This window comes from Desmodus rotundus, chromosome 3 (genome assembly GCF_022682495.2).
Source record: "Desmodus rotundus isolate HL8 chromosome 3, HLdesRot8A.1, whole genome shotgun sequence".
Classification (NCBI taxonomy): domain Eukaryota; kingdom Metazoa; phylum Chordata; class Mammalia; order Chiroptera; family Phyllostomidae; genus Desmodus; species Desmodus rotundus.
This window is the reverse complement of record NC_071389.1, coordinates 106,687,177-106,710,592: the sequence shown is the minus strand read 5'-3', so window position 1 is coordinate 106,710,592 and position 23,416 is coordinate 106,687,177. Positions and strand designations below refer to the sequence as shown.

Sequence of the window (23,416 nt, the reverse complement as noted above, 5' to 3'; positions counted from 1 at the left end):
CAGGATCGGGAACATTTCAGTCCCGCTTCCCATTTTCTGACTGAGACTGATCAGGGTGATAAATGTGGAAAGCCGGGGAGGCTCCATTACTGAACAGTCATTAAATCATTGTTCAATATGGCAGATCGCATATTTATACAGTCCTAGTTTATCTAAGTGATTGATCCAAAATTAGCTAGGAGGTATTATTAAAGAATTAGCTATCAAGCTAAGCCAGTGGGATTTTAGATGTTAGCAGTCTCACTTTTCACAAAGACATGTACTGTATTTGATTAACGTCTTTTATTTAACTAGAGCAGCGGTTCTCAGGCAGGGGGTGGTTTTCCCCTAGAGGACATGTGATAATGTCTGGGAACATTATTTTTTGATTGTCACAACTTGAGAGTGGGCTGAGAGGTGCTGCTGGCTAGAGCCCGGGGGTGCCACCAGCTCTCCTACAATGCACAGGACAGCCCACCCCCCGACAAGGCCTATCTGGTCCACCATGTGGATACTGCCCAGTTGAAAAACTCTGGGGTAAAGGAAAAGAATCCTAAAGTTGCCCTTTAGAAACAGAACCCATGTATTTAAATAAGTGAAAAGGAAGATGACTATCCTTTTGGACTTTGAAGAAAGAGAGGGAGTTTTCTGGCTCCCAGGAGGAAAAAGAAAATTCAGAGAGTTCAAATGACAAGTATTAATTTGATTTACAAGTTGACACACCTCCTTAAAGTCAATATGCTGTTCATTTCCTAAAAAGCTGCTCGAATTCTTCCTCAAAGATTTCATGTTCCCCCGAAGCAATGGAGTAGAAAGGGTTTTGTTTTGTTTTGTTTTGTTTTACTTTTTATTATTATACAATTACAGTTGTCTGCCTTTCCTCCCCATCCCTCCACTCCACCCCAGCCGAACCCACCTCCCTCCCCCGCCTCCACCCTCCCCCTTGATTTTGTCCATGTGTCCTTTATAGTAGTTCCTGTAAGCCCCTCTCCCCACTGTCCCCTCCCCACTCCCCTCTGGTTATGGTTAGATTGTTTTTAACTTCAATGTCTCTGGTTATATTTTGTTTGCTTTTTTCTTCTGTTGATTATGTTCCAGTTAAAGGTGAGATCATATGGTATTTGTCCCTCACCGCCTGGCTTATTTCACTTAGCATAATGCTCTCCAGTTCCATTCGATGGTACAATCGGATTCTTTCTGGCAGGCCTGCAGTGGTGATCATTGTATGGAAAGGAGCTCAGTTGCAACGATCCACTTTTCAACATTTAACTTGGTTTCTTAGGATCTGAACTGGGCTAAATTGTGGCTCATTAAAGCCATGTTTGAATCAATGATCCATGAGTCCCTCAGGTGCCTCAAAACAATGAATTAAATGGATCTGTGACACAAAAAAGAGATTACATTAAAACACCAATCCAAGCTATAGAAATGGAACACCTAAAGTTTCTTATTGCTGTATTACTAAAAAGTGATAAGTAAGTCCTTGATCGTTTCTCTTACTTCTCATATCATATTAATAACTGCAGCAGAATTTAAATTAAGTTCAAATAAGATGCTCTTACCCTTTAACAACTCCCATGTTAAACATGCTCCAGCTTAAATATTTCTCCCAGTGTAGCAACCACTAAAAGATTCACGCATTGACAAACCAGAGTTTTCTGGATGGCTGGAAGGGAATTATTACAGCTGGTCTCATTGATATATAAGAGGAATGATAAAAACTTACTTTAATTACTCACACCTCTCCTGTTATATCATATTAGCCCTTGGTCTTTTAAGTAACTAACCTCCATCAATATTTGACTATGTTCTATCCTTCGGAAGTGTGACTTGGTAAGTGTTAAAAGAGAATTTCTCAAATCCAAAGGAAGTTTTGAGTCACTTATGTGGTGAGGGTTCAGAAATCTTGGGCTGGGTGAACTGGCTTTCGTGTCTGGTGGTTAGTTCTGTGACTTTCAGATGGTATCATTGCCCCTGGCCTTCACTTTCTTTATTAACCAGTGGTCTTTCTTTAAGTAGCTCTGTTACCTAGAGGGGAAGTGACAGGAGGTATTGTAGAGAAGATGGCTTTTGCCCGGGATATGAGGGACTGGGAGAGTTGTCACAGAATGTCACACTCTCTCGGATGAGCGAGGGCACCATTCACATGGGCCTAATTTCCCATTCACATTTGTGTCCCCAGACTATGACCCTCATTTGGTCAGTTCACCTGCATCCGTACCCCCTGTTTCCTGAGCAGAAATAAGAATGAGGACCCTCTTTTCGCTGTATTAGAATGGACTCCAAGAAGAGAGTGCCTGGGGCGGGGGGCAGGACAGAAAGTGGGGGACAAAGATTTCCTTGTCTTCTATGATAATTTAGCGGTGATCATTGTCCAAGAAGGACATTTTGGGGAGTGATGCCCACCCTTGGGGCGCTGGGAAGACTGCCATTGAGGTAGCAGGACCTTGTGAAGGCAGGCCATCTGCCTCCCATCACTGACCTGGTGGCTGTGGGGGTATCTTGAGGGTGTTTCCATGGAAGGAGGTCTCAAAGTGTGGTGCCATTGGGCTTGTGTGGGACAGAGGAAGACATTGCAGAGGTTGCAGCCTCTCCTGCTGATGTCGATGCCTGTACTGGCGATGACTGCTAACATTTATGGAGCACGGGGTCTTTGCAAAGTGCTTTATTTGCATTTCTTATTTAATTATCAGATTAACCTAACAACAGAGAGTAAAGACATAAATAAGAAGGCATTTCACTGGAGGCTTAATTAACTTTTTAAAGAGAATACTACTAATAACTTTCAAATCTAGTATTGAATTTGGGCAGAACCTGTGATATCCATGACTCTCCTGTATGTACTTGTATTGTTATTATTAAGATCTTGCTGTCTTGCCTGGATGGAAGAGCTCAGGGGCTGAGGCCTCACAGCAGGAATCCAGGAAGTTCCTGCGAACCTAGAGGAACCATCTTCCACCTATAGAAGTGTGTCCTGTCACCTGATGAGGGTGCTGAGTACAGTGGGCATGTCCCCTGGTCTAGGGCTGGAGTCATTTACTGAACCCTGGAGTCCTGTATTCAGAAGTATTTGTAGGCCACCCTAATTTTGTGAGAAGTTACCATTTGCTGTAGTTGAAGTGGGAGTAATGAAATGCATGCTACGTGTTTCTCCTTCGTTAGGACCTTGATTACCAGGGAAAAATGGATAAAGATCCACAGTTCTCTCCAGTTACCTCTTTTGAAGCCTGTTAGGAAAATGGAGACTGACTTGCATTGATTGATACAAGGGAAAGAGAGATGCAGGGATGATTCTGACACTTTAATTCTAATTTTCTAGAACAATGCTGCCAATAATAATAAAGGATAAAGGAGGTTGAGGGCCAAGGTGCAGCTGAGAGAATGTTTACTTCAATGTTCCCTCCTCCAAGAGGTCTTCCCAGCCATTCCACCTAGTGTAGGTTTTCCCACCTACACCCTTGAGTTTTTCCTCTAGCTGTGCCTCTTGTGTTTCTTTCTTAACTAATCACAGTTTGTGATGATTGTTTGGCTGTGGTCTGTTTGTGGTCCGTGTGTCACCCCCACAGGAGTGTAAGCCGCATGACAACAGGCTGTATCTGTCCTGGGCCCCTGCCTAGTGTAGGCACTGGTATACAGAAGTCTTAGTCTCTTTCACTGTGACAAGGAAAGAGCTTTGCTGAAATGTAAGATAGCAGGTTTACTTCAGCTTTTTAATGTGAGAAATAATACATACACCTGAGTTAAAATATGCAGAGGGTGGGAAATAAAACATTTCGTTGATACATTAATAATGAAACTACATTTTTCCACCAAGTAATAAATGCTGCCAAAACAATGAAATATGCATCAATTAGGCAATCATGCAGCCAGAACATTATACAACTTGATTGCCTGGGATTGTTTAAAAAAAAATCAGTAGAGTAGTAATCGTTATAACATGGATACATATCAAAAATCAATGACACATGATTTTTAAAAGTTGGCTGTAATGCCTCATATTAATAATAATTGCTTTGTTTGCTTCTCCGGCCATCCCCTTACACGCTTCATTGTGGCCTGGTTAGTGTTTGTCCGCATTGTCATTCTTTCTTCTTTTTAAAATCCAGGATCAGTGATTGTCATTCTCAGTAAGTGAAGTCATGGAAAGAGCATTGGAGTTTGGATCAGAAAGCCTAACTTTTCATCCTGACTTCAGTTATAGTTACAATTATCCTATTGAGAAGGTTGAGTAAGCACCACTCACGACTTTGTACAGAGAGATCAGATGTAAACTTCTTCCGCCCGGCGCCTAAATTTAGTGCAGCCCTTTCTGGCCTGAACTTGCATGTGTCTTTCTCTCTCTGCAGAGCACAAGCAGAACAGCTCAGATTCACACCTAATTTGGTGGGAGTAGATGAAAAGGGTGAAGGGGCCTGGGGATGAATTGACTGTCACTCTCCTCACATAGGAGCTTGGTCATTCTGCTGTAATGAATGGGATGCAATAATGGGTTTGAGGATTATTCCTTTTTTGGGTTATACAAGAGTATGCCATCAGGAGACAAACAACCCTGAGATATGCTGGTTGGGACAGGCCGGTTGAGGTCAGGTGTGGGACAGTAAACAAGATCAATAACTGCCTGAGAAAAGAATATCAAGAACCCCTCAAGGGAGAGGAGAGAGCTGAATCATAGTTCGAGGAACTTGTTCTAACCAGGGGATCCAGGAAAGAAAATTTATAGAGGAGATTTTTTGTACTGAGATATAATTCAAATACCATAAAGTTCACCCTTTTAAAGTGCAAACTCCCGTAGTTTTTGTATATTCATCAGGTCACACAACGTCACTTGTACTGAGTTCCAGAACGTTTTCATAACCCCAGAAAGAAACCCTTACCCATTAGCAGTCACTCCCCATTCCTCTTCCCCTGACAGCCACTAATCTACTTTCTGTCTCAATGGATTTATCTATTTTGGACATTTCATAATTGAATCATATAAGATGTGGCCTTTTGTACCTGTCTTTTTTTGTTTGGCAAAAATGTTTTCAAGATTTGTCCATATTGCAGCCTGCAGACCCCATTTGGTTGTCCATTCATCAGCTGATGGACATTGGGGTTGTTCCCACTTTTTGACAATTACAAATGATGCTCTTATGAACATTCATGTATAAGTTTCCATGTGGACATAAGTTTTTAGTTCTTTTGGGCACATACCTAAGAGTGGAACTGCTGGGTCATGTGATAACTATGTTTAACATTTGAGGAACTTCCAAACTGTTTTCAAAGCAGCTGAACCATATTACAATCCCACCAATTTTCCACATCCTTGCCAATATTATAACCACCCTAGTGGGATTACAGTGGTACTGCGTGATTCTGATTTGTATTTCCCTGATGACTACTGGCATTCGGCATCTTTTCATGGGCTTATTGGCTATCTACATACCTTCTTTGGAAAAATGTCTATTCAAATTCTATGATCATTTTTACTTGGGATATTTGTCTTTTTACTATTGAGTTATAAAAGCTCTTTATATATTCTGCATATTAGACTCTTTTTTAAAGATTTTATTTATTTATTTTTAGAGAGAAAGATAAACATCAATGTGAGAGAAAAACATCAGTCAGTTGTCTCTCTCACCTGCCCTAACTGGGGACCGGGTCTACAACCTAGGCATATGTCCTGACCAGGAATTGAACAGGTGATCTTTTGCTCTGTGGAACAAAGCCCAGCTAACTGAGCCACACCAGTAAGGGTCATATCTTTTTAAAAATATATTTTATTGATTATGCTATTACAGTTGTCCCATTTTTTTCTCCCCTTTATTCCCCTCCACCCTGCACCCCACTCCCACCAGCATTCCCCACCCCCTTACTTCATGTCCATGGGTCATACATGTAAGTCCTTTGGCTTCTACATTTCCTATACTCTTCTTAACCTCCCCCTGTCTATTTTGTACCAACCACTTATGCTTCTTATTCCCTGTACCTTTTCCCCCATTCACTGCCCTTCCCCACTGATAACCCTCCATGTGATCTCCATTTCTGTGATTCTGTTCCTGTTCTAGTTGTTTGCTTGGTTGTTTTTTTTTTTGTTTTTCTTAGGTTCAGTTATTGATAGTTGTGAGTTTGTTATTATTTTACTATTTATAGTATTGATCATCATTTTCTTAGATAAGTCCCTTTAACATTTCATAAAATAAGGGCTTGGTGATGATGAACTCCTTTAACTTGACCTTATCTGGGAAGCACTTTATCTGCCCCTCCATTCTAAATGAAAGCTTTGCTGGATAGAGCAATCTTGGATGTAGGTCCTTGCCTTTCATGACTTGGAATACTTCTTTCCAGGCCCTTCTTGCCTGTAAGGTTTCTTTTGAGAAGTCAGCTGACAGTCTTATGGGAACTCCTTTGTAGGTAACTGTGTCCTTATCTCTTGATGTTTCTAAGATTCTCTCCTTCTGTTTCATCTTGGGTAATGTAATTATGATGTGCCTTGGTGTGCGCTTCCTTGGGTCCAACTTTTTTGGGACTCTCTGAGCTTGCTGGACTTCCTGGAAGTCTATTTCCTGTGCCAGATTAGGGAAGTTCTCCTTCATTATTTGTTCAAATAGGTTTTCAATTTCTTGTTCTTCCTCTTCTCCTTCTGGCACCCCTATGATTCAGATGTTGGAACATTTAAAGTTGTCCTGGGGGTTCCTAAGCCTCTCCTCATTTTTTAAAAATTCTTGTTTCTTCATTCTGTTCTCGTGTATGTTTATTTCTTCCTTCTGCTACAAATCTTTGATTTGAGTCCCAGTTTCCTTCCTTTCACTGTTGATTCCCGGTATATTTTTCTTTACTTCACTTTGCATAGCTTTCACATCTTTCTCTATTTTGCAACCATACTCAACTATTTCTGTGAGCATCCTGATCACCAGTATTTTGAACTCTGCATCTGATATGTTCGCTATCTCTTCATTGCCTAGTTCTATTTTTGGAGATTTGACCTGTTCTTTCATTTAGGCCGTATTTCTTTGTTTTGGTGCACCTATTATGTTGTAAGGGGCTGAGCCGAAGGTATTTGCCAGGGCGGGGCAACTCACATCACTTTGCTGTGGTTCTGTATGTGGGGGAAGGGTCTAAGAGGGAACAATGCCACTTGCTTGGCTCTCGGCTGGTTTTCTGTCACTTCTCTCACTACCCACAAGCAAACTGGGCTTTTCTGGTGCTGATTCCAGGTGGGTGGGTTTGTGCATGTTCTAGGACCCTGTGGGTCTCTCCAACTAAATCTACTGTGAGGTTGAGGGTTTCTCCTGTCACCACAACCCCCACAAGTTCTTATAGACAGAGGTTTTGAGGCTTTATTTCCCCATTCTGGAACCCTGGTTTGCTCCTCCCAGTTTATCTGCACACAAATGCAGGACTGCCCAGTCTGCCAGCCGCTGCCTTGCTGTGCATCTTCTCTGCTTCAGCTGCCTGTCTCCACCCCTCCTAACAATCTGGATGAATGTTTCTTCTTTAACTCTTTGGTTGTTGGACTTCCATACATTTTGATTTTCTGGTGGTTCTGGTTATTTTTTGTTTTAAAATTTGTTTTTGTCCTTCTTTTGGTTGTGCAAGGAGGCAAAGTGTATCTACCTATGCCTCTATCTTGGCCAAAGTCCCTAGGATCTTATCAGATGGGTGATTTGCAGCTATTTTCTGTAGTTCTCTGGGTTGTCATTTTGCTTTATTAATAGTACCATCTGAAGCACAAACATTTCTATTTTAATACAGTTTAACTTATATATTTTTTTCTTCAGTAACTTATATTTTAGGTGTTACATGTGAGAAGTCATTTCCTAGGTCCCTGAGTTCCAGCCTGCAGTAGAGCGTCCCAGAACAGCAGACCATCCAGAGCACCTGGTTTAGATGATTCATGGTGAACAAATAAACTCTCGCTATAAGTTACTGAAATTTGGGGGTAGTTAGTTTACCTTAACAATCATACCTGTAGTGAACCTGCCATACAACAGCTGACAATGCAGATGTGGCAGAGAAAGTGGGCTATCAGTGTACAGGGCTGGGGCAATTGGCCATCCATGTAGAAAACAATAGTAACAAATCTGATCCCTCCCCTTGTGCCCCATTCCAGGTGAACTAGTGATCTAAATGTGAAAAATAGAACTTTAAAACTTTTAGAAGAATACATAAGTGAACATCTTTATAACATCGGATAGGAAATGAAAGGCTGAGACACACAAAGTACAAATGAAGTGAGAAAATCATCTGCATTAAAATGGAAGACTTACAAATAAAGGCACCATAAGTGTACAAACAAACCAAAGGCCAGGAGAACATCTGAAATATATGGCAATAAAGCATCAGTATGCAGAATATTCAAAGAGCTCCTATACATCAATTAGAAAGGCAAAACACTTCAGTGGAAAAATGGGCAAAAGTTATGAAGAGGCATCTCATGGAAGGAAAAACTTGAATGGCCCATACCTATATGAAAGAAATGCTCAACCTCACTACCTATTAGAGACTTATAAGTTAAAACCAATTTAATTACTAATTAAATAAAGTCTGACAGTCACTACCTGTGTGGTTGGTGTGAAGTGCAACTAGCAATTTGGAAAACAATTGTGAATCTCTAGGGAAGTTGACCTGCTCAGGCCTTCTGTCCTAGGGGTTTCCATGGTCACGGAGCTGGCTATGTGTTGTACTTCTGAAGCTTGGCGCTTCATTCTGTTGCCATTTTCACCTTGCCCTTTGTATGAAGTAGTTCATCATTTCTTCAAAAGACAGTCAGCGTTCTTCTCTTTAGTCTTTCGTGCTTCAGTTATTATCAGATCTACTTCAGCCTTTCTTCTCACTGAGAGCAGCTCTTCTGATATTAATCCCTGAACTCTTTCCAAGTTCCTATGAAAACTGACTTGCTGTGGTGATTAGCCACTGAATTTAAAAGGAATCTATGAGTTAATAACTAACACTTTGGAGTGCCCCCTGTACCAGACACTACTCTAAGCATTTTCTCATACTAACTCATACATCAGCTTTTTGAACATTCCCTTGCTTTGGCTCTTGTAATTCTCATGACGACTCTGTGAGCTTGATTGCCATTATCCCCACTTACAAAAGAAGGAACGAATGAGAAGAGAGGTGGGAGGCAGAGGCTGTGGTTTCCACAACCTGATTGGCTCTCTCTTGAGTCTACACCATTTACCACTCAGCTCCTGAGGCAAAGGTAGGTTCAGCTTGGCTGGGAATGAGATGACTGAGTTAGATACATGAACCACTTCCACTGGCTGAATTCTCCAGAAAAAAATTTTCCTGGCTCACACAAGCACAGTTTTATTTCCAGTTCTTTTCTTCCTATTATCAAACAATAGTTTCCTATTGTCTGCATTGTTATGAAGAATCCAGAGCATTTATAGAATTCAGTACCACTTCCAAATATAGTTTTCTTTTTTAAATGTTTAAAATATTTTTTCAATTACACTTGATATTTTTAGGTGCTCAATTCTATTCTCTTTTTTTAAAAAATATATTCTATCAATTATGCTATTATAGTTATCCCAATTTTTCCCCTTTGCCCCCTTCTACCTTGTACCCCCATTCCCTCCAGCAATCTCCCACTTAGTTCATGTCCATGGTTCATACATATAAGTTCTTTGGCTACTCCATTATCTATACTATTCTTATGATCCCCGTGTCTATTTTGTATCTACCAATTTGTGCTTCTTAATCCCTGCACCTTTCCCCCCATTTTCACCCTCCCCTTCCCAACTGATAACCCTCCAACTGATCTCCATATCTCTGATTGTGTTCCTGTTCTAGTTGTTTGCTTAGTTTGTTATTTGGATTCAGTTATTGATAGTTGTGAATTTATTGCCATTTTAATGTTCATCATTTGACCTTCTTTTTCTTACATAATTCCCTTTAGCATTTCATATAATAATGGCCTGGTAATGATTAACACCTTTAGTTTTACCTTGTCTAGTAAGCACTTTATCTGCCCTTCCATTCTAAATGATAGCTTTGCTGGATAGAGTAATCTAAGTTGTAGGTCCTTGCTTTTCATCACTTGGAATATTTCTTGCCAGTCCCTTCTAGCCTGCAAAGTTTCTTTTGAGAAATCAGCTGACAGTCTTATAGGAACTCCTTTGTATGTAACTCTCTGCTTATCTCTTGCTGCTTTTAAGAGTCTTTATCTTTAACCTTTGGCATTTTAATTATGACATGTCTCGATATGGTCCTCTTTGGGTCCATCTTGTTTGGGACTCTCTGTGCTTCCTGGACTTGTATGCCTATTTCCTTCACCAAATTAAGGAATTTTTCTTTCATTATTTTTTCATATAAGTTTTCAATATCTTGCTCTTCCTCTTCTCCTTCTGGCACCCCTATGAGTTGGACTTTGGTACATTTAAAAATGTCCCAGGGGTTCCTAATCCTCCCCTTATTTTTTTAAATTCCTTTTTCTTCTTGCTGTTCTGATTGTATGCTTTTTCCTTCTTTGGGCTCCAGATCATTGATTTGATTCTTAAGTTCATCCCCTCCACTGTTGGTTCCCTGTAGATTTTTCTTTATTTCACTTAATGCAACCTTCATTTCTGCCTGGGTCTTTTTTATGCCATTGAAGTACTCAGTGAGTTCCTGGAACATCCTGATAACCAGTGTTTTGGACTCTGCATCTGATAGATTGCTTATTTCTATTTCATTTAGTTCTTTCTCTGGAGTTTTGTTCTGTTCTTTCATTTGGGCCATATTTCTTATCTCCTCATTTTGGCAGCTTCCCTGTGTTTGTTTCTATGTATTAGGTAGGGGGGCTTTGACTGTCTGTCTTAGCTCACCTGCTAAGTCATGTGGGGCAGAGCCTTAGGTAATCACCGGGATGGGGCAACCCATGTCACCACTGTTGCTCTGTATGGGGGAGGGCTTTCAGAGGGGACAATGCCACTGCATGGCCTCTAGAGTTTTGCTTGGGAGGAAGCTGTCTCCCTACTTGCACTTCACTTCTCCCCATATGCCACTGGTGCCCTTCTAGCTGTTGCCCTGGTGCTGAATCCCAGAATGGGTGGGTCTGTGTGAGTCCTGTCTGTTGCAGGCCCTTTAAGAGGATGCAGTTTCTTCTGCTGCCCCAACCCCCACTGGTTTCTATAGCCAGAAGTTATGGGGTATTGTATACCTGGAGCTGGGACCCTGGGCTGGGTGGTTTGGACTAGGACAGGAATCCCTTGCTCCCAAGGTATCCCTCCCATTTTTATCTACCACATGTGGATGTGGGACCACCTGTTCCCATCTCCACACTTCTTGACACCTCTCTGCACCTCTCTGCATCTCTGCCCCTTCTACTCATCTGGATGAATGTGGCTTCTTTAAATCTTTGGTTGTTGGACTACCACACAGCTCAATTTTTCTGACAACCCTAGGTGAAATTTGGATTGTAGTCTAGTTGTATTTTTTGCTATAGTTGTGCATGGAGGCAAGGTGTGTTTACCTATGCCTTCATCTTGACCAAAAGTCTCAATTCTTATAGTTCACATTTAATATTCAGTCTTAACATGGCTTCTTTTTTATATCCTTAGTTATAGTTCTGTTCATCTCATCTTCAGGTGGTTCTCACAGGTGGTGGTTCTATAATTTAGTTGTAATTTTGATGTGGTCACGGCATTCACCTACTCCATCATCTTGACCGAAAGTCTCTAGAGTACTTTTCACTTGCCCAGTGATCTTGTTTTCATTACTGGTCTACTTCAGCTGATTTTCAAAGAGTGGTACTATGTATCACCAGCTATATCTGACAATGGATATGAATAGAGTTTTATTTTATGATGTTGTTTTATTTTACTTTTGGTAATTCAAAACCTCTCTCAGAAGGGAGTATATAGCTTGCTTGACACTTTGTACTTCAAACAGACAGGTTACTTCCCAGCCTGGTAGCCAAATCTCTAAATTGGCATGTTTATTGAATGAATAATAAATTTTATGTAAGAGAATGATGCAAGGTTCAAGAGCATTTGACAAAAGGGCATTTGAACTCTTCAAATGATACACAATATTTACCTTCTTAAGAAATGTTAATTCATTAATAGATAAAAGATTCTGTGTGAAAGCTTTTGTGCTCAATTCGGCTTCTACTACACATTTTGGTGAATAGATTATTCTGGCAGTATTATCTGCAGTAGGGTAAACATGAGGTAATTCCATGTGAAACATTTTGAGTGGCTGAGTTCCCCAGCCCAACCTGAAATATTCTAAAAACCTCCAGAGATTCTGAGTTCTGGATTGGACTCAGAATCTGGTGAGTGTGCTCTATGAGTCAGAAGCTACAACTCACTGCTGTGCAGATATGTGGTGGCCCCTTTCCTGATGAGGTTTGGATCAAAGGTGCTTGCTGTTATATCTGACATCTAGCACAGAATGCAGATCCTGTAGGTGGAGTGTCAGTGCATTTGTGCTGTTTGCACAGATCAAATGCTAGCACTCTTCAGAGCTATTTAAATCTTGCACAATGCCTTAAAAGAGACATAGGGCATAGTTTCTGTGTTAGGAAATGATACCTTATTATTTTTCCTCTCCAAATACACTTTTCTTTAGAAGCAAATCAAATTCACAAATTTTAAACAGACTTTCAAGTCTTCAGAAGGAGGAAAGTGGTTGAATCTCTAAGTGTTTGAATAAAACTCCTGGATGGTTTGAACACTAAAGCCATTTTAATAATGTTATCATTTTCATGCAGTCTCTATCTAAATAGAATGTTATGACTATTCTTTTTTAAAATATATTTATTGATTATGCTATTACAGTTGTCCCATTTCCCCCTCCCTCACTCCACTCCATCCTGCCCACCCCCTCCCTCCCACATTCCCCCCCTATAGTTCATGTCCATGGGTCATACTTATAAGTTCTTTGGCTTCTACATTTCCTACACTATTCTTACCCTCCCCCTGTCTATTTTCCACCTATCATCTATGCTACTTATTCTCTGTGCCTTCCCGCCCCCCCCCGCTCCCACTCCCCTACTGATAACCCTCCATGTGATCTCCATTTCTGTGGTTCTGTTCCTGTTCTAGTTGTTTGCTTAGTTTGCTTTTGTTTTTGTTTTAGGTGTGGTCGTTAATAACTGTGAGTTTGCTGTCATTTTTACTGTTCCTATTTTTTATCTTCTTTTTCTTAGGTAAGTGCCTTTAACATTTCATATAATAAGGGCTTGGTTGATAATGAACTTCTTTAACTTGACCTTATCTGAGAAGCACTTTATCTTCCCTTCCATTCTAAATGATAGCTTTGCTGGATACAGTAATCTTGGATGTAGGTCCTTGCCTTTCATGACTTGGAATACTTCTTGCCAGCCCCTTCTTGACTGGAAGGTCTCTTTTGAGAAATCAGCTGACAGTCTTATGGGAAGTCCTTTGTAGGTAACTGTGTCCTTATTTCTTGCTGCTTCTAAGATTCTCTCCTTCTGTTTCATCTTGGGTAATGTAATGATGATGTGCCTTGGTGTGTTCCTCCTTGGGTCCAGCTTCTTTGGGACTCTCTGAGCTTCCTGGACTTCCTGGAAGTCTGTTTCCTTTGCCAGATGAGGGAAGTTCTCCTTCATTATTTGTTCAAATGAGTTTTCAATTTTTTGTTCTTCCTCTTTTCCTTCTGGCACCCCTATAATTCGGATGTTGGAACGTTTCAAGATGTCCTGGAGGTTCCTAAGCCTCTCCTCATTTTTCCGAATTCTTATTTCATCATTCTTCTCTGGTTGGATGTTTCTTTGTTCCTTCTGGTCCACACCATTGATTTGAGTCCCAGTTTCCTTTGCATCCCTATTGGTTCCCTGTACATTTTCCTTTGTTTCTCTTAGCATAGGCTTCATTTTTTCATCTAGTTTTTGACCAAATTCAACCATTTCTGTGAGTGTCTTAATCACCAGTGTTTTGAACTGTGCATCCGATAGATTGGCTATCTCTTCCTCACTTATTTATATTTTTTCTGGAGCTTTGAAGTGTTCTGTCATTTGGCCCTTTTTTTTTTTTTTTGTCTTGTGGTGTCTGTTACTTAAAAGGGCAGAGCCTTAGGTGTTCACTGGGGCGGGGTAACGCTGGTGGCTGTGCTGTGATGCTGTACGTGGGGGAGGGGCCGAGAGGGAGCAATGGCACCCACTCCACTCCCCACCGGATTTCAAACTTTCACTCCATTACTCACAATCAAACTGGGCCCCTCTGGTGCTGGTTCCCGAGTGAGTGGGCTTGTGCACGCCCTAGGCCCCTGTGGGTCTCTCCAAGGACCTCTCCTGTGAGGCTGGGAGTCTCTCCTGCTGCCGCCCCAACCCCCACGGGCATTTTCAATCAAAGGTTTGAGGCTTTATTTCCCCGTGCTGGAGCCCTGGGTTGCGGGGTCTGCTTGGATCCCCGCCGTTTGTCTGGTTTATCTGTGCGCGAATGTGGGGCCACAGGGTGCTACCTGCCGCCGCTCTGCCTGCCCCATTCTCCGCCACTCTGAGTCTGGCCCTCTCAGTTTATCTCTGTGCAAATGTGGGGCCACAGGGTCTGCTAGTGGTCGGACTGCCTGCCCCATTCGTCCTACACTCAGCCAGTCTCAGTTCTGCCACAGCCACGCCAGTCCTCTCCACCCTGGTGCCCGTCTCCGCCCCTCCTACCAGTCTGGATGAATGTTTATATTTTATTTCCTTGGTGTCGGACTTCCTTGCCATTGGATTCTCTGTCAGTTCTGGTTGTGCGAGGAGGCGCAGTGTGTCTACCTATGCCTCCATCTTGGTTCTCATGACTATTCTTTTTAAAGATGCAGACAAAACATTTTAATCTCTCACTAGAATTCTGTATACTTCTTCTAGCTGCCATTGCTCATTTTCCACAGTAGACAGTCCCGTTCCTATGACTAGGTGGTTTTATCCCAAGGAAGTAGCAATCTTACTACTTTAAGGTTCTCTATTTGATTTAGTAAATTAGGCCTTGCAGCTCTACTCAGAGGAGATTAGAAGATTTATCCTTTAGCAAGAAATAGATGGTGGTGTCACTGTCTGTGGGTTTGGAAAGATCTAGAAGAAAAGGTTGGGCCACATTGTGCATTTAAACCTGACACATATCCCAATTCACCGTACTGTCAGAGCATCAGAGCCCTCGATTATAAACGCACTGTCTTCTAAACAAAGAGTTGGTTTCTGTATTAAATAGAAAACTGAAATTATCCGTAAATGTCTTCTGCCTTTGAAATAAACAAGGCTCTAATTCAGAATCCTCTAAGTTTGGTGAGGCCGCAACTTTTCGAACAGAAGCTTCATGAGTTTCAAAGGGATTATCTGTGTCCCTGTTTCCCTTCATCTGCCTTCATCCCAGGCTTCTTATTCTGAAGGTAGGATCAGCTGGGCCCCAGGGAGCTTGGAATAAACTGCCTAGATTAGTGGTGAGTGTGTCAGTTCCTATTCTCACCCCTCCTGCGTCACTCACACTGGTTTCCAAAAGAGGGTTGCTTATCCTCTGTGAGCAATCAAATAAATGTGTGGGGGTGGTGTGGCTAGTGTGTGCACATGTTACATAAGAAAATTGGGTGTCTGGGTGATGGAGTGGCTTATGTGTGCATGTGTGTGAAATCTTTTATAAGGAAATTAGGTGTGTGGGGATGGGGTGCATGTGTGTTTTGTGTGCATGTGTGTGTCTGTGTATGAAGCATGTATACAAAATCTCTGGACTGAGGCTACTTTTGACTTTTGTGTGGGCCCCTGCACAGGAGATTTAAATGACAGACTTTTATGGGGTGTCTGAAGGGAGCTCTTTTCCACTTCTGGTCCCAGAAAAAATGTGTTTCAAGGCTACTCGCTGAGAGTCAGGGTGAGTTCTAAGGCAAGATTGGTTGGCAACTGCAAATGGCAAGGGCATCCATCCATTTTTCATGAAGTTATAATTAACCTACTGTCTGCCTCCCACAGGTTCAAGCTTTGGGAATGAAGACCAGCCAGCTCTGAAGGCACCTCTGCCTTCCAAAGATGCACCCAAGGGAGCTGGACGGGTGGCCCCACCAATGTCCTCCAGTGTAACAACACCCCGAAGGAGTTTGCTCCCAGCACCAAAATCTGTGTCCACACCCACTGGTAAGACTTTCTCCTTGGAGTGCTCTTCCTGCATTAAAATGTTTTTTGGAAGTCCCTGTGTACATCATTTTTTAGATGAGATCATAGATGAGTTTCAAATGGCAAAGTTAATAATAATAATAGCATTGTTTTTAAGGCACATTCATTTTTCATATGTTTAAATTATCACAACTGCCTCTCACCCTTCTCCTGAATGGTAACCTGTTGAATCACATAGTTTTGATTGGAAAGAAGCAGGAATCAAGCTATTTTAGGCCACTTTGGCATTCGTCTCAGGGAAGGAGGTGCTGATGAAATCACTGGAAGGACTGTAGGAGCAAGCTGTAAGGTGAGCTTCCGGGAGAGAGTCCCAGAACCCTAAGGGCCTCTCCAGGGGCCTGGAGACATTGTTCCCCCTGCTGGCTCCAGGCTCGAGCCACCTAAGCTGGGATCTTGGGATCAACAGCTACTGCAGAAGGACTGACCCAGAGCTACATTTTGCTGGCTGGATCTAGACCAGCAAAACGGATGACCCTGCCCTTCACATCCACAAAGCTGGTGACCAGATGCAGGAAACAGCTGATGCAGACATGGGACAGTGAGGATGCTTGTCAGCAGAAACCACTGAAGAAACCCAAGTGTGGCCCTGCCCCACTGGCTCCTCCTGATCTGATCTCACACACGGAGTCTGCAGAGATGTCCAAGCATGTAGTTCTTAGCTTTCCGTCCTCCTCACTGTGTGGAGGCACACTAATAGGAAGAGAGACTGGCTGTTGAGCCCTAATCCAATGCAGAACAAGATCAGTGAGGGCAGGAGATCATTCATTTTGGTTCCCAGCCTAGGATAAGGAGACCACACACACTGCATGAAAACCCAGAGAGTGTAGAATTAAGTTATCAGGTGTGAACTGTGAGAACAAGCAGAAAGCTCATTTTAAAGATTTCAACACTCTCTTTTATCTAACTCCAACACCTAAGGCTTCCTTGTATTTTAAAACTATTGTTGCTAAAAGATAAATTTTATTACTGAAGTTTTAGCTTTTCATTTATTCCAGTGGCTTGAATTTCTAATATAAATGAAATCTAGTTTCTAAAAAAAGTCATCTTCCACATTGCCTCATTTGTTCATCATCAATCTAATTAGAAAGTAGAAGGTAGGCATGCAGTGTACAGATAAATCCGAAATAATTGGATTCCTTGGGACTGTGAGGTGTTTGGGTTATTTTAATTACTTAGGCCATGCCAACCTTGTTTCAGCCCTGGCCTTTGGAAACATTTTTGAACGGTGATGCTTTGCTTTCTTCCCTTGGTGATTGCAGTCTAGTGATGGTGAACTGTTACACCTCTGGGTCACTTGCTCATTACTGTCATCCAGGATTGTAGATGCCACATGTACCCACAATCAAACATACCCTGGGAGTCCTGGGGCTGCCTCCTTAAACTAGATTCCTGATGTGAGCTTTCTGTGAGTGACTTTTTTCTGGTTCATTGATTCAGCAAACACCTCAGTGCTCATTTTAAGCCACAAGTGACTTGGATTGAGGATAATTAGAACCAACCTTACCCTGGAGGGTCTCAGAATGAAGTGAACAGATTTGTAAATGGATAATTAGAGTGAGAGCAAGATATTTGTAATCTTACCTGCTGGGTTCTAGTTCATTCTAGCAGACCAAGAATTCATAATAAGATGGATTAAGAAACAAGTGACCTGAAAAGGCTTAAATTAAATATAAGTAGGTTTTGTTTATTATTTATTTAATTAATCCCTTTCTGTTTTTACTTTTCTTTAATTCATTTTTTATTTAATGACTTTCTAATTACAGGAAAAATCCAAGGTAGCATGCAGTAAAGGGCCCAGAATAACACAGGTACAAGGATTAAAATCCAAGTAACACAAAGAGAAAATCCTGACAGAACTGGGCTTGGAGCTTCCTGGCTACAAGGGCAAAGTAAGCAGCACAGTCAGGGGGAGAAGAGCATGTCGCTTCATCAGAAGACAGAAGTTTATTTTCTAGCACAAATATTTCAGATTTTAAATCTATGACTGTAAAAAAATTATGTTGAACAGCGTAATAGACAATAACTTTAATTGTCTGTTTTTAAAGTATCTTTTCTGATACTGAAATAATTAAAAATTAGTTTAAAAATTTGGAATAGGAAAAGGCTTTCTCAACATGACATGAAACCTGGAAACATTTTTTAAAATGATAGAGTCAACTACACAAAAATTTAAAATCTTTATGAAAGACATGAAAAGATAATAAAAGATATCATGGAAGTAAGAAAGATGATAAACTGATAGAAAATGCTGCAACAAAGTGTTAATATGCAACCTATTGAAAGAATTCTTGAAAATCAATCAGGAAAAATACAACTTAATTTGAAAAATGGGTCAAAGATACAAATGGGTAATTCACACAGTAGAAGGGCAAAGTGGTCAGTGGCCATAAACATCTGAGGATTTTCTGTATACCATTCAATTTGCTTAGAGACTTGCGTACTCTACCTCATTTAATTCTGGAGGAAACCAGGGTTCAGAGAAGCTAAGTGAAGCCTGCCACCCAGGGTCGTATAACTCCTGTGTGGCGGAGCAGGCATCCCTCTAGGTCTATCTGACTTGAAACCTCTACACCGAACCTCTGCTAGCACTATGCTGCTTAAAAGTTTACTCAGATGGAGGCCAATTAATTATATTTTATTGAAATAACTACCATTGGAAATACTTCTCAGAGATGGAGTTCTTCTTTCTAGGACAATGCATGTGATTTCCCAGATCCCCTGCAATAATCCCACAGTCTGTCCATGTCCCTCCTTCCCTGGGTTTTCAGACACAGGTTGAGACTGTGTTGAACCATGTTTGGAGGATGTGTAAATATGACCCAGTCCTGTAATATCATCTTCCTGTAAGATCATTGCCTCACTGGCACCAATGTGATGACAATGGAAAGTGCTGTGGGTTTAATGCTAATGGGAAAAATAAATATTAAACATCCTACTCATGGCTATGTAAAGGGAAGGCTCCCAAGAATTTTAGAAACTTAGCCTTGGTTTCTCAATGGTTCTTCCTTTTTGAATTTTCAGGAAAAGCTCTCCTGTTGTTCACATGTCAAACACAAACTCTCCCCAGTGCACTGGTCTATATACTTCTACACGAATAGTTGGGCTTTACCTCAGACTGGTTTGTAGTTGTTGTAGCAAATAGGAAAATATTTTCAGATGAAAATACTGATCTGAAGATGGATTACTTCTTGGTCAATATGTCCTCTGGTTCTGTCATGTTGTCATGATGGATTATAGAAAATAAAATTCCTTTATTCAGCCTAAGGCATAGAAGGATTTCCTGTGGCTATCCACAGGAAAATGAACAGCTGGTGTCTTATTGTTTGGGTTCCTCTCTACCTAGGGAAAAAAAATCCCTGAGAATAGTGAGGCTGTTATGCTACAAACTACAGAAACTCCACTGTATCATAAAAATTAATTTTACTATTTTTAAAGCAGGTTTTTATTTCTGTGTTAAATTCCATAAATTTTGGTATTTGGGGGCATATTATAATTTAAAAATATGAGTAACTTGTCCACGTCATCAACATGTATCTACTGAGTGCTTTGATGTGCACGGGGCCCAGAAAGAGCTGCTCCGACAGGTGCCCCGCCCTCCCTCCAGTCTGGCCAGGCATCATTTCCCCTGTCTGGGCACATCTTACATGAAGAAATTGAGGGAGAGCTTGTTGACCTAAAATAGTCTGCTTTAGGAATAGACAAGACAGGTAAAAGGATCACTTTTAACTGCCACTGGAATCTAGGGTCTAGATGAATTGTGGTGATTCTTACCATAGCATGTGATATATGCACTTTTAACATTAGCAGCTCTAACAGCATGCTGTTTTCCTGCTAATGAAAGAGTCATAGCACTTACAGTGTGGAAGCCCATGTTGATTCAGGAGTATGTAGAAACCTCCCAGGAGTGGGACTTGCAGGAGGCGAGTTCAAAGCAGTTGGGCTGCTCTGGGCTCTTGGTGTTACTGTGTGGTGTTGACTGTGTCCTTCCTGAGGCAGAGTCTCAATTGCATTTATAGCTTCAACTCATTTGTCATTATGAAGCCAACAGAGAAAACAGGAATAAGTTGGGATGAAGGAGGTTATAAGAGAGTATATGTGTTAGAAAGAATCTGTGGGGAAGAAAAATTAAAACAATCAATTTGAGACCCATTGCTTTGCATGAGGTCACAGAGACAGAAGGGTATAGTGGGGTTGATGTATGGGATGTCTGGTAAGAGGAGCCTTGAATTTCACCATTCTGAGACCCATTCCTGTTTGCTGTTCTATCTGGGCAGCAGTGGGGCAGGGGGTTCCTAGATCCTTGCAGCTGGCCAGGAAGCACCGTGAATCATAAGCTGTGACACCAAAGTCAGCTCTCAGTCATCCCAGGCAGTGAGGACAGATGAAACTTGGATGGGCATCCACTCATTCAACAGATGCTTACTGAACACCTTCTTTAACTTGAGCTCTGTGCCGGACTTCTGGGGAAATCATGATGAATGTAGCTGATGGTAAAATGGGAGAGAGAAACATACAAGTCATATATTCTTCTTTACAGTTATGCTAAGAGCTGTGAAAGGGAAATGAGTGTACAATAAGGCATATTGTGTAAACCCAACACAGTGTGCAGAAAACACACAGAGACCTGAAAGGTCAGTAGAAATTGCAGTGGTGAGGACAGCATTCCATGCAGGTGAGCAACATGAATTCCCTCTTGGTAAACAATACAGGTCCCAAGGCTTGCTCCCCTTGCGGTCTTTGACTAGGCTGCTAACAATTGGATACCTTGTCACTTTGAAAATATACCTCCTCCTCCTCCTGACCCTTTTATGAATGAACTTGCAAGCTGTAAAATGGTCAAGACAGTCAGCCAGAAAAAGATTGCACAGAATCACAGCTACTTCGTCAGTCTCTGATTTTACTGGGGAGTCCACCCTAGTTACCATCACTACACAAATCTTGCTCCTTAAGCAGTTCATTGAGACAGTTGGATTTTGTTTGGAGGGGTAGCACTTGAGTTTAAAACTCTAATCAGTTCTATTGCCAGTTTCGTGACCTAGGGTGCTATTTAGCAGTTATAATTGAAATGCTGCAGAATGATCCAAGTAAGGGGGAAGAAAACATTATCCTTCTCTGCTCTGCCTTTCTAATTCTTTCACTGAAACGACAGCAAGGATAATGATATTTTAGATAATTTAGGAAACAGTATAAGACATACATGGAGTACCCGAGAAAACTCCTAAACCGCTGTGACTCACCTTGCGGTGGCGCCACCTGCAGGCTGTGTGAAACCTTTCCTTTGGTGGGGGCTCCTAACTCTCCCCTAGGAGTGTGTACACGTAGTGTATTTGGAAGGTCACACCCCTGGTATTTTGCCCACTCAGCCTGTCAGCCTGGAAGAGCTGTGGGAGATAGTCCAGCAGTAATAAATGCAAATGGTCTTTTAGAGCTGTTTTCCATTGTGACTTCTGACATTTCGGTGTTTTACAACTCTATCTACTGTACTAAATGTGCTGTTATGCAAATTTCTACCATGATGTAGCCCAGTTTCTTAACATGATGAGTCTGGAACTTTTAACTGCATGTCACCATTCAAAACTTTTCTTTCCATACTGCTTATATATTCTACTTGCTATCTTACCTTGATGAAATACCAATGTATTTCATCATGTGGGGTGGGGGAGGGTAGAAGAAATATAATAGGAAGAGATTAACGCCAGTCATCTATTTTCTAAGATAACAGGAAACGGAAGGACACATTTCATGGTTGTTGCAAAGTCTTCACACCTTTCACTGTTAATCCATCCATCAGCATATTTGTACTGATAACTACTTCGGGCCCCACACTTTACTATTCAATAATTACCCAACCCGCCTACCTGAGATGAGTCTGAACCCTTCCAGCCCACCCTCCCCCAGGGCTGGCAGTGGCTTTTCTCCGCTTTTGTGCATGCAAATCCAGTCCTGTTCCTCTCCTGCTAAGGAACTTTCAGCGGCTCCCCATTGCCTGTGGGCACAGATCCAGACTCCCTGCCTGGCCTGAAGGCCCTTTCCGAGTGTGCCTGTCTACCACTTCAGGCTTCTCTGGCCCTGCCACCACCTGTGCCTGCAGTTCCCTAAAAACACCAAGGCTCTTTTTGCCCCTGCGTCTTTCCTCACTCATTGTGGTCCGTGTCACACCTTTCCCCTTGCCCTGAGACTTCCAGCCACTTGCCAAACAACCGATTCTCATGCAGGAGCTATCGACGGCTCAGCTGTGAAGAGTCAGGCATTGACCATGGTGGAGGTCACCACCACCATCGGGAGCATGGTCTCTACCACTCATTGACCAGTGTTATGTGCCAGGCTCTGCCCTAAGTGCTTTAAACTCCACGTTCTTTCCAACTCCAGATCCCCACTGTGGAGTACCTCTTCTCCTGCTTCCAAACATGAGCTAACAGTGACTTTTTCAGCATCACAGTTATTATGTAGCTGACCCAAGATTTGGATTAAGGTCTGTCTTTCTCCAAAGCTGCTTCTTTTTCTAATATCCTGCATTCATTCATCAATTGGAAGATTGGCTGAATAAATATGAATTGATTATGACTTAAGAAAGAATGTTGAATGCAATGCTCACTTAAGGCTCCATAATATATCATATCATGAGAAGATCAAGCAGGATTCCTCCTATGAGAGAAGCCATATGTGTTTTGTGAAGTGCGTGTGGTAGAAGATGAGACCCTAGAGGGGCATGAATGTGATTAGAGTTCTTCTATGTCAGATAAAGGAAAACAATTTGCTTGCAACTATGTGTTGTCTTGTTTCTCTATGGCTCCACCATGGTCACCTGGACTGCTTACTGAAAATCAGAAACCAGCATGTGACCACCAGAGAGAAGACCCTGAAATACAGAGTTGTCTGGCCTAGAAGTAGCTCTGATATTGAACAGTTTGCAGGGCAGGGGAGAGATGGGGGGTGAATACGAGTAGAATGCCTAGTTATTTAGTGTGTGCAACTTAAAGTGATGTGACAACATCATGCTGTGTATCTGTGAGGGGACAATGGCATAAATATTCAACAGCCCAAACTGAGGTGCTGGCTCACTGATGAGCAACTATAACAATCATAGCCAGCATTTATTGAATACTTACTGTATGCTTAACCTTACCCACCATCTCATTTCATCCTCACTTTTAAACCTATGATACACAGGTACTGTTCTTAACCCTATTTTATAAATTAGGAATCTGTGGATTAGAGAGATCAGTCATTTGCCCAAGGTAACAAAACCAGGAGATTTAAGGGTTAGACACTGAAGCCTGGGCACCTGCCTGCAGAGCTCGTACTTGCACCCAGGGCCTTTCTTATAGCCCTGGAAGCAGGTGATTCTGACAGCAATGG

The 23,416-nt window shown here is 41.8% G+C and overlaps 1 protein-coding gene across 2 annotated transcripts in view; it reads left to right on the top strand.

The window, feature by feature from the left end:
• The window catches only part of MTUS2 (microtubule associated scaffold protein 2), a 578,493-nt gene that overhangs the window by 383,206 nt on the left and 171,871 nt on the right, over positions 1-23,416 (top strand). For both annotated transcript variants that reach the window (XM_024551026.4, XM_053920733.2), the window contains exon 5: positions 15,857-16,018. In XM_024551026.4, coding sequence (XP_024406794.2) covers positions 15,857-16,018 — 162 coding nt within the window. The remainder of the gene's footprint in view (positions 1-15,856; positions 16,019-23,416) is intronic.